This window comes from Bacillus rossius, chromosome 18, assembly GCF_032445375.1.
Source record: "Bacillus rossius redtenbacheri isolate Brsri chromosome 18, Brsri_v3, whole genome shotgun sequence".
Taxonomy (NCBI): Eukaryota; Metazoa; Arthropoda; class Insecta; order Phasmatodea; family Bacillidae; genus Bacillus; species Bacillus rossius.
Genome location: NC_086345.1, coordinates 29,618,136 through 29,630,498, shown reverse-complemented (window position 1 = coordinate 29,630,498; position 12,363 = coordinate 29,618,136). Strand labels below are relative to the sequence as shown.

Sequence of the window (12,363 nt, the reverse complement as noted above, 5' to 3'; positions counted from 1 at the left end):
CACTTTTTTTATTAAAAAAATTTTATAAATAAGAAATTAAAGTTTGTTATAATTATAAACAAAATTTGTCAGTGCTGTAACTTTTAAGTATTTTCATTAATAACTTATAATAAGATTTTGCCAAAGCTCTTAATTATTTAAACTGAAAGGAAAAAAAAAAAATTAAAAGTCAATATACAGACATCTCATTTATTTAATTCTCGTCCTGTGGAACAATCTATGTAAGTGTTCTATTTCTGAGAAAATTTAATTCAAAATACCTAATTGTAGTCATTCCAGACATGCTGGTTAGCGAGTATGTTACTTTAAGGAAGCTGGGTCATGAGGGGTGTGACCGAGCGGGGTTGACCCTCTTGGAAGTATCTCGTTAGTTAGCGTCTGGCTCTGCTGATGTGCGAGCGGTATAAAGATGGAGAATCATCATTACTCATCAAAAATAACCATAGCACTACTCGTTTACTCTCGTTTTTGAATATGACCTAAGTATTTTAGTTGGTAGTGGATGTAAATGTAGAAATGAGCCTACCGCCAACATCACCGTGTGGAGATGATGGGCAGTGCGTGCGCTCACATCCGGAATGACAGACTGACCGGTACACAGTCGTTCAGTGTCGCTTGCTGGAGGCCCACGTGTGGTCACGTACCTCGGCCCCCCCACCAAGCCCGCAGTGCGACCAGCGTAGATGCGAGTAGCGAGCGACCAGCGCGGATTCGAGTAGCGAGCGACCAGCGCGGATGCGGGTAGCTAGCGACCAGCGCGGATGCAGGTAGCTAGCGACCAGCGCGGATGCGAGTAGCTGGCGACCAGCGCGGATGCGGGTAGCTGGCGACCAGCGTGGATGCGCGCTTGTTGCAGGCGAGGGGCTGCTGGAGTTCGAGGTGCTGCAGGTGCTGCCCTTCGACTCGGCCAGGAAGTGCATGTCGGTGGTGCTGCGCCACCCCGTGTCCAAGGACATCGTGCTGTACTGCAAGGGCGCCGACTCTGCCGTGCTGCCCCAGCTCGCCCCCACAGGTGCGGCCGTGCCATTCCCCGCTATCACTGTTAACCACATGCAGACAGTAAATCAATAAGTACACCCGTATGAATATCTATGCTCATGGTTTCAGGCCTGAGGAGCAACATGCTATGTTTTGAATTTTTTTTTTTGACGTGATAACGTCTTATAAACAGATGAACGCCGGCTGCACGCACGAAAAATTGTCACGTTCCGCCTGAGCCGAGCGTGCAAGAACCGGTCAACCACCGTGTGAGAAAATCTTCTATAATATCAAACAGGTTAAGGCGCACATTTTAACTAATTGTTCGTGATTATATTTAAACAAATTATTTAAATTAAATCTGCAAAAACTGTAAATAATTTTGAAAATTAAAAAGTATGCAATTTTTCATCAATGTGTTCTTATGACGTTATCACGTAAAATATCGTTGGTAAACTGACTTTACAGACAACCCCCCTCCTTTTTTTTTTAGAAAAGTAAATATTAATAATTAAGTCAAAAAGTTAGTATGCAAATAAACATAATTATAATTAGTTACATTAAGGAAACACAGATAAAAGAATGTAGTAATAGTTAACTGTCAACTTTGTTTAAAGATCTACAAACAGTGCGCAATACTGCCAGTGCAAACGGATTGTAATTTATACTCGGAGAAGTCGGTACTTTCAACATATCTACGTGCTTTTCTGTTGCAAATATCTTGCATATCTTCTTTAAGGGCTTCCCAGTTCTTAAAATATCACAATGATGGAGTTTAGAAGTAGTTTTCATTAGTGAAATAACATCTTCTGACTTATTAAGGATGAGGTTTGTTTGGGTAGAAACACTGGATACTGGTGCAGAAGGGTAGTTGTCCAACATCATTACCACTGGAGTAGTTTTGCCTGGCATTAACATTTTTGACACTTTTATGTTCGTTGCAATGGAATCTTTTCTTTCCAACATAACTCGGCAGTTGCAGTATTTACACATTTGTCAGACGGCATCTGGTGCATAAACACCGTCACTTTTCAACTTGGTTCTGTTTTAACACTGCACATAATTTGATGGAATAACCTTGTTTTAAAAGTGACTGCTTAAAATAGTTTCTCCTGTGAAATGATGATAGGTGTTTTAGCAATTATTTTTTTGTTCCTCCAGAATAAAATCTGTAATATTACTGTCAAAACACATTTTTATGGTCATAGTCATAGAAAAATCAGCACACGGGGAAATTTGAAAACAAAAAAAAACAAGAAAACTTATTTTAGTTAACGATAGTATGCAGAATGAGTTTTGTACTGTCCACAAGGCGAGTGGTATCAACCTGGCAACAACGGCAGTGCACTGCAACATTCATAAATGTGTCTTAGGTCATATAAATTTAAAAAAAATAATTCAATGCCTCGTGGGCCACCACTCCCACTAATAACAGAAAATGACTGTGTCGAGGGGTAGAATAAAAGTCCGAGTGCTAGGATTTTCCCAGGGTGTCGAGGCCTCGATCGTCGAGGGAACGATTTTGGCAGAGGGGTCGAAGTACCAAGTCGCAGTGCATCTCCTACCTGGAGAGCAATGATTAGAGACCGGAAAAATTCGCGAATTTATTTCGCGATAGGCTAAAATACAAATAGTTATACCTCAGTGCTGCCTCTGCTATCGGCTTACAACTCACCTGAATGACTCTGGGCCAATGAGAAACACCCGACCAAAGCTTTATCAAATCACAGGCTGCTACGTTGGGACGTCTCACAAGACAGCAGCCAATGAGTGGGTGGCATTTGACCGAGTGTATGTAAAACTATGGAGTTCATCCTGCAGGTCATTGAACCCGCGAATTTTTCCGGTCCCTAGCAATGACCGAGGGAAGCAGCTTCAGTCTCGCTCCCAAGATCATGAGTTTTGTAACGTTCGCAAGCCGAGTGGTAACGGCAGCGCACTGGGGACTCGGAGCAAGAGACGCTGTCGCGCGTGGTCCGTGCTCTGCAAGTGCGCGTGTGCGTGCAGATGACTTCGTGACGCAGCAGACGATCCTGCGCACGCAGCAGCACCTCAACTCGTACGCGCGCCAGGGCCTGCGCGTGCTGGTGATGGCCAAGCGCGTGCTGAGCGCGCACGAGTACGCGGAGTGGGCGCGCAGGCACCAGGACGTGCAGGCCTGCCACGACAACAAGCTGCGCCAGCTGCGCGAGTCGTACGCGCGCCTGGAGAACCGCCTCACCCTGCTCGGTGCGTGCAATGCCAACTGTCACCAGCCGTTTCATTAAGACCTTGGCTTTTTAATTCATGCTGCTACCTATTTTGTTATTGGTTCTGATCTGGTAAATATGTAAGAGTATAGCGTTTGAATATGAAACTAATTTGATTTGACGTGATAACGTCTTATTAAATCGATGAACGCCGGCTGCATGCACGAAAAATTGTCACGTTCCACCTGAGCCGAGCGTGCAAGAACCGACCAACCACCGTGCGGGAAAAACTTCTATAATATCAAACAGGTTAAGGCGGGCTTTTTAACCAATTGTTGGTGATTATATTGAAACAAATTTTTTAAATTAAATTTGCAAAAACTGTAAATAATATTTGAAAATTAAAAAGAATGCATTTTTTCATCAATGTTTTCTTATGACGTTATCACGTAAAATTATCGTCCGTTAACCGATTTTACAGACAACCCTCTCCCCTCTTTTTTACAAGCATAATCATGCCCGGCTAAGACGACTATCTTTCCTTGCACATACAGAAAACACTTGAAATAATTTTGTATGATTTTGCAGGTAGTGGGGTGTTATATTCTGTTAATTATGATAAATTTAACTGGAAACTATTGATGTTTTTTTTTTTTTTTAAATAAAAGAGTTTGAAATTAATTTAAAGATTTGTTTTTCTTCTAACGAGAATACAGGTCCATCACACAGTGTGTCCAAAAGAAAACACTCGCTGACTTGCAGATCATACCTCAGTCTGTGCCTTCATGAAAGTATGTCCCTAGCAACTTCGTGGTTTGCTAGTAACTACTATACGTCCCGGTGGACCAACAGACGAGCCGTACCTGCCCCTCACATCTGTGGCCTACAAATTGTAGTTGAATGTCTGAAAAATAGAAATATAGAAAAAGAAGAAAAATGTTTAAACTTACAGTAACATGGCTCCGGCAATCAGACGGAAATGGTCCGCCCTTAACAATATCATAAATTGGTTTTTAGTGAGCTGTCGAACTGCACAACCAATTGGCCAATTGGCACAGCACTCCAACGACTGATGAGGCTACGTGACTGCTTACAACCATGCAGGGAAGAAGCAGTCACGTGACCTCAACGACGTATCACAGCACATCACGCTGTTCAGTACGCACGTCGATAGACTGTTGTGCGACAGTTGTGTTGTGCAGAACGTTGACTCCGTGATGGCTGGCACGCCGCGCCGAGGCGAGGCCTGCACCCTGGCAAGGCAGTCAGCCGTACCCGAACCTACGGAGAACCCTTTAAGGCAACTTGCAATTCTGCGACGAATTTTTGCTGCATTTAAATGCCTACATCGGAAATAAAATTTAGTTCCTGTCAGCCCTTTTTTTTTTACACTGGTCTGCAGTTTGCAACCTATGTTATGAATGTCATTAGTCAAGAATTATTTAAATGTCTTGTAATTGAAGTTGTGAAGGTTGAGGAAGGGAGAATGGTACACACTCCAGTGGTGGTGTGACACGACCTGACGTGTGCGTGCGCGCAGGGGCCACGGGCATCGAGGACCGGCTGCAGGACGGCGTGCCGCAGACCATCTCCGCGCTGATGAGCGCGGGCATGGTGGTGTGGGTGCTGACGGGCGACAAGCTGGAGACCGCCGTCAACGTGGCGTACTCCGCCCGCCTCATCACGCCCCACATGGAGCTGCTCAAGCTGTCCGCGCGCTCCAAGGACGCAGCCGAGGCGGCCATCATGTTCTACCTGGGCGACGCTCAGCGCGACGCCATGCACCCCATCAGGTGCGTGTGTGTACCGATCTCTGTTAGGGGTCGTCCATTAATCTCGTGATGTTTTTTTAGCAAATTTTTAACCCCCCCTCCCCCCTAGTGATTTTTGGTGAGGTTTCAGGACCCCCCCCCCCCCCCCCTCCCCAATAAATCACGTGTATTTTTTGGTGCAAAATATTTTTAAAAATTTCGGAATATTATCTTTAAATATAGGTATAATCTAATTTAATTCTGGAAAATTAAGCACAGTGATAAAAATGTCCAGACACACATTTAGGTTGCAGGTTTATTCTCACTGGCATACAAATAATAAAGGAAAGGCTACGGCGAGTCAAGGTTACGCATCGCTTTTCGGTTTAGTAGAAATCGGACGGAAAAAAAAATACAAGTGATATCTCTCTACACCCCCCCCCCCCCCCCCTTGTGATATTTCGTGATTTTCCCCCCCCCCCTCCCCCCCCCCTTTTGAGCTTCACCTCACGTGATTAATGGACGATCCCTTAGCGCCTGGGTGCGGGGAGCTACATGGTCATTGCCGCTCAGTATCTGGATCCACGATGCTGTGTTACCTCGAGCCATCACGTGACACCTGCTGTATGAGTGGGTGGCAGGCAGCACTGCCGGCTCAACACACGTCACCAACCAGTGCCCTCCTCCCGGACACAGGGTGTAGCATGTGTAATTGCCGGTCTCTCATCGCTTTATCGCCTCAGAGCTCGACGCCCTAGCTTGTTTTCTTCCTGTACCCGTGGGAACTGCCTGCACTTTTAAGACCCGCGACTCAGTGACGAGAGCCTGCTCGCTGCTGGCACCGCCAACTGTCTGTCGCTGATTCCAGCATGTGTTTACGAGATCCCTAACCTGAAGGTTATCGGTTTGTAAACAAGACTGCTTTGCTTTGGTATAAGTTTGCGGGACTATTTTTAGAAACAATTTTAACTTGACTTGAGCTCTCTATTGCACACTTTCCATTCTGGCACTTTCTTTTTGTAAACTCTAGAGTTCTTACATTTCTGAGGATATATGCAGTGTGTCAGATTGATGGTGTTCAGAATTTGATTTTGTTTGCAGACACACACATCACGTGATACACTTATCAATGCAGAATAAAGCTTTTGTTACAGAATAATTTTAAACTTTGAATGTCTTTCCCATTGAATCTTTCACATTGTATAATCAAAGAAGTTCCAAGATATAAGAATGATTACTTTTTCCTTGTCTTTCATATATTATCATTTCAATTTTTAAGATTACTGTTGAGGATAGATAGGCCATAACAATTTTTATGATTGCTTTTCATAACTTGTTTTTTTTTTTTTAAAGCCATAGCTAGGTCTTTCCAAATATTTGAATATGTATAGTTTATTATTCATATTCCATTGCAAAAGTCACTACGGTGTATAACTTAATAGTTGTGATCAATGTACCACCATTCGATACTGTAGCAGCTTACTTACTGCATTTTTCTACGATGAAACATACTGAGCTTAAAAACAATCATATATAGGTAATAGTTCCAAATATCAGGGAAAATTGTCAGCAAATGTGTTTTTAATATTGCTGAACTAAAATATAGTTTATTTTTGCTGCTGTTAAAAACCATAACAGGCAAATATTTATGGTTTGAAATGTAAAATGTAAATATGCACTCATTTAATCTTTATTTTTTGAATAAGGCTGTATTAAAAAAAAATTCACAGTTTCCTTGAAATATATTTTATTTTACTTTATTTTATGGAATTTCAATTTTTTTTTTATTCTACTATTAAATTGGGATATTCATATTCAAGATTAATTTGGTATCCATATTCAAATTTAATTCGTACTACACACTGATATTTGCACAGGTGTAGGCAAAGCACCAGAAATATATAACGATAGGCTGCAAAAAATATTTTTCTTATTAAAAACGCTTGGGCTTAGTGTTGGAGTCATTTTTGAAAATGGTTTAACGGTTATACAGGCAAGGTTGAAACGAAGGTAGCAGTGCCTGTTCGGTGGGTCCCTGGCAGCGCGGTGTTGTTGCAGTGTTGGCAGGACTGCAACCATGCCGGGGCTCAACCAGGTGGGGGTGTTTGCTCACCCGGGCGAGCTGAGAACTCACCACAGCCACGCCTCGCGCACCAATAAGAAGAGAGCTCTGGTGGTGGACGGCAAGACCCTCATGTGAGTTCCTCTCGTCCAGCAGTTGCTTGCCTGGTTACTTCATCCGTGACTCTACTGCTGTGCTACGGCTGTGTACTGGCAGCTGCCGATTTGCATGTCACAGAATATTTAACTGCAGGGAAATAATGTAGCACCTTAAAACATGTCCTTCAAAACTGAAGATCTGACAGTTTAATATATTACAAAAATAATGATTAAAAAAAATTAAACTTTTTTTTTCAGTGGGCTGCTTTCAAATTTTATTCTTACTTAAAAATTTAAAATAATTTTTCACACTTATATTTTATTTAGTGTGGAGTATTAGTATGTAATAATGAATGCTCGATACTGAAAAAAAACCCGATTCCAATACAAGTTCCAATAATTAATATTATACGATACTGAAAACCAATATCACTTATATTTAAAAAATATTATTTTAATAAGTGCATTAAACAAACTAGTGTCAGCAGTAGAGTAGCAGGTTCTGTAAAATACGGTGAATAGGAACTGAAATTAATGATTGGTTGTTTTTTATATCAAAATTTAAATTTTTTAACAAACATTTTCCATATAATTATTGTAGCTGACATAACCTAACCAACCTTTCTTTTTATATTGTCTAAGTTTCCAAAAGTTGTTATATGATGTGCCAAAAAAATTTAGTGGGATTCTAATTCTCATTCTTACTATTCACATTCAATATTCGTATTCGTGAATAATTTAATATTCCTATTCGTCTTCAATTTGAACCAAAAAACTGATATTCGCACAGTCATAGTTATGTTCTCTAACGGAAATTTTTTTTGGACCTCACTTAGGTCTAGTAAATAGCAGCTGTGGACTAGTGTATCCTTAGTATCTATAATCATTTATATTTACTGGCATAGTAAGTTTACTAATTTTTTTAAATTAAAAAAAATATATATTTTGTTGTGGTTGAAAATGTAATTACTAGGGACCCCAGAAAATGGTAAATAAAACTGGCTCATTTCGGTGTAAAAAAATGACAAAAGCGGTGCAAAAAATCGGTGTAAAAATAAGCAATCGGTAGAGACCCCAAAAAAGGTGAAAAAATTATGCCATTGGCTGTGAAAAAAAAAAACCTCATAGCGGATAGGCACTACAAAGTAGCAGACTCTGCCTTACATCGGCCCACCTTGTCGTTTCATCACACAAGAATACAATCCGTTTGTCTTCTACAGCGTGCCTTACTGCTTCCTTATTTGCCTGGCCAATTTTTGGGACATAAGTTCTCTAAGAGTGTTGGCTGATGGCAAATCCCCTGCACCTTAAATGTATACATAACTTACAATATACTTATAAATAGGTAGCATTTATAAGGTTATCGCTGAAAATATTAATGGGCTAATTTACTCAAAACAATTCTAAGCCAAACCTAACCTAACCTTTTCAAGATTACTGCTGGATTACAGAGTCAAACCATCAATCAATCAGTCAAAAATATCTTGTGGTGTGCTCACCATTTCACAATGCAATCCATCCTATTTATCTGTTTGTTAATCTGAGGTACTTGCATATTTATTTGAAGTGAAGGTAAGTTGGGCCTAAAGGTAAGTTAATTGATAATATTGTAGGCCTACATATGCTTATGAACTTTTATTAGAAGGGGAAAACATTTCTAAATAAATAAGGCTAACCTTCAACATGGGTGTTAAACCATTCCCTCATAGCTGGATGATCAGATTGATTTGATTTGATTTATTATTTCATTCAATAGACCATACAATGGTATAGAATGTCAAAAAAATTACAAATAAACATAAATACAAACACATAAACAGGTACAAGAACAGTATTAAAAGCATTACAAAATTAGCTTTTTCCAAAGGAATGTTAACCTACAGCATCATATTAACAAAATCAGAAACAAATTCTTGTTTCCTGCACTTTCAAGCTTGTTTGCTTTATTCACGCTGTTGCCTATCGTGATTTGTTTAGACACAGTAGAATTTTCTTGACAAAATAATTGTCTTTTCTGTTTTGTTTTGTTTTGTTTTGTGTGTGTCATTTTCCACATGCTTTTTGCACGTGTCTTTGTGTGTCCAATCAACCCGCACGTTGCAGAACTTGCACATCATAATTTTGTCCCGCTGATCAAAAATATAAAATCCATCCGATTTCATCTCTCTTTCGCGATCAAACATTGTCGAAGTTTTCGGCATCTTAAGGCTAGCCTACAAATGATTTAGCACAGAAAATAGCACACGCACTCGCACAGAGCACACGCACAGCACAGAACTTCAACCTACAATTAAATAACACACGCACAGAGAAATCGGAAGTTTATACAAAATATTTACGAAAATTAAAGGAAGTGCAGCGAAGGAAAAATTGTGTACATGTATTGGTAGCCTTGTAAGAGGAAAACAGCTGAAATGTGTTTATTTGTGTTGCGCGCGCTGTGAGGATGGATGAGAAGGAAAAGAATTTGGTTTAAGGTAGCAAAAATCACAATTTACCTCCAGGTCTCTGAACAATCGTACACTTCTAACCTTAAACAGAATATCCTTCGAAAGGGTACAATGTTACAGACCTTTACATTGTATGGCATGTTTACGTATTTAACACTTTTTTCTGCACAGGAACTTTCAATCTGTAGTTCTAAAATGCTATAAAAATCGTAACTATATAACTAAGAAATGTATACAACACTAAATGAAAATATGTCGTTTTGGCGCCATTTAAGGTAAACTGGCATAATAATGTGAAACACAGAATTAAAATATATGACGCCTTGCAAGGTAATTCTTTTCATTTACAGAATACTTACAGTGATATGAAATCCTTGTTTGCGCAAGGCATCAACGATCGATTTTCATCTGCAAAGAGTTGATAAGAAAAAAAACTTTACAGTCAGTTAAAAATGTTGGTATTAGATTATTTAATAAATTACCATCAGCTCTAAAAAATATGGAGCAATATAATTTATTTAAAAAATAATTATTTCTTTATTTATCACATAAGACTTTTTATAATATAGATGATTATGAACAGGAGGTAGCTTCGTAAAATGTTTACTGTAATTATGTATTAGTTTTCGTTTATATATAATATTATCTAAATATGTACTTATTCATGGAAGTGCAGCTGTTATATTATTTTAATTGTATGCTTTTAATACTGTTCTTGTACCTGTTTATGTGTTTGTATTTATGTTTATTTGTATTTTTTATGACATATTCTATACCATTATGTATGGTCTATTGAATGCAATAAAAAATCAAATCAATCAATGAAAAACGCCTGCCACACATTTTTCTTGGCTTCTTCATTTTTGAACGCTGCCAGGGTTTTATCAAATAAAATTGGTTTGCTTTCAACCAGGCAAACTAAACTTATGTCGAAATTAGTCTCTTCATTCATGTTGAAATTGAAGGAGACTATTTAACTTCCCGCGCCTAATATTGCCATCAGCCGGGGTTTCGGGTGCGATTCCCGCGGCGAGTCTAAGGAGCTGTATGTGAAAATTGGGGTGTTTTCCGGGAGGGCGCCAGGCTAGCTCTGTCGTCTAACCGTGAGTGGGTCGATCGGCCCCAGCGTGTCCCCTAGACTCGGTGGCTTGACTTGAAAGTAGCTTGAAAGTGGCTTGAAGGTAGCGACGGCCGGGTTAATCCCTGCACCGTAGACAAAAAAAAAACCGACCCGGAGTCGCGTGGGGAGTTGCGTTGAAAAAGGTATTCGGTGATGACTATAGTTACCAGTCGTGAGGGATCAGAGACAAAACTTGAAGGCTCCCCACGGTACGCGCACGTCTGCTCCGGGCCGCGAGCTGATCAGAACTGCCTCAGGGGGTGGCGTGCGGAGGGGGGGGGACACTCCCTCCATGCACCAAGGTTACGCCGCTCGTCTCATTTGGGTGAAGACTTGGCGAGGGGTACGTTCCGCCAGCAGGAGCCAGTACTGCGGGCTGAGGCCGGGCTAATGGCCTTCGGTCGGTACGACGTCAATATCAAAACAATAATGTACAAATCCAGTCAAATTACGTACGTATTTAACATTTACAATTGCGCATGACCTCGGTGGTAAGCCAGTTTTCATTGGTCAGCGAGCAGCGCACAGCGCACACGCACAGAGAATATTAAAAGTTGGTCAACTTTCTGTGCGTCGATCCTGTGCTATTTTCCCGTGCGTATGCTGTGCTCGAGTGTAGGTGGCGCAATTCAAAAACCTCGTTTCTATTTTCTGTGCGTGTGCTATTTTCTGTGCTAAATCATTTGTAGGCTAGCCTTTAGCCATAATTTCAATTGTATCACTAAATTTACAAAATGTGGACGGTATTTGTAAACACTCATAGATATGTGCACGAAAAAATGACTGCCATCTTAGCTCCATGCGATTAAATTAGGTTAGAAAAATCGACACCAGTGCGCCTTGCGGCCGAAACGACCATTATTCAAAACACGAAAACTGTGGACAGTCAATTTTGTTATGTTGGTAGTGCGCACGTATTGATTGTTGATATTTCTTACACTTTGTTTTCATTTGCGATGGCAATATTTACTGCTTGTAAACAGAGTAATAAAAATACGTGGATTTCAGTAACCTGTCAAAACGAAGATAATATCACGGCACTAGTCTTTCAGTCTATGTTTATTTCACGCCTATGTTTATGATGGCGTAAATAAATAGAACTTGCGACATAAGGACATTATTTTGTGCGAAAGAGCGTGGATTTCGCGCGAAAATGCGTGAATTTCGTGCGAAAATTCGTGAATTTCGCGAATATGTCGAAATCATAGGAAAGTCGCAAAATTCGTTTCAAGTATCAAATTTTCGCGTTATTTCGTGAATTTCGCGCTTCACCATTTTTCTGGGTCTCTAGTAATTACATATAATTTGATTGAAGCACATTATGTATTTCTTTGTATAATTACAAAGAAATTTTTATTGACTGAATGAACGACACATTTTATGTCATGTAGCTCACATTCCACTTAACTTTCTTGTGCAGACGCTATAGCCTATTGATGCATACATAAAACAACCTTAAGCAGTTAATCTGTTAAACCAAACAATTACGAAATAATGAATAACTGCCATTTCCTGATAGTTGTCAAATAACTACGAAATGATTAAAATGTTGATCATGAGCAGAGAACTGTTTCTGTCGATAGCACAGAACTGCTGAAACCAGTCAGTAAATACTTCCTACAAACAAACCAACCTTAACGTTATTGAGCTTATCCAACATTATTATATTATATAAAAAAGTAAATAAAAGTTTTGTTTGTGACTGAATTTGAGCG

General features: G+C 40.0%; 1 protein-coding gene across 4 annotated transcripts in view; it reads left to right on the top strand.

The window, feature by feature from the left end:
• Positions 1-12,363, top strand: part of LOC134541267 (phospholipid-transporting ATPase VD) — a 62,752-nt gene that overhangs the window by 30,198 nt on the left and 20,191 nt on the right. For all 4 annotated transcript variants that reach the window (XM_063384559.1, XM_063384560.1, XM_063384561.1 and 1 more), the window contains exons 10-13: positions 857-1,012; positions 2,986-3,207; positions 4,708-4,960; positions 6,977-7,114. In XM_063384559.1, the coding sequence (XP_063240629.1) occupies positions 857-1,012; positions 2,986-3,207; positions 4,708-4,960; positions 6,977-7,114 (769 nt within the window). The remainder of the gene's footprint in view (positions 1-856; positions 1,013-2,985; positions 3,208-4,707; positions 4,961-6,976; positions 7,115-12,363) is intronic.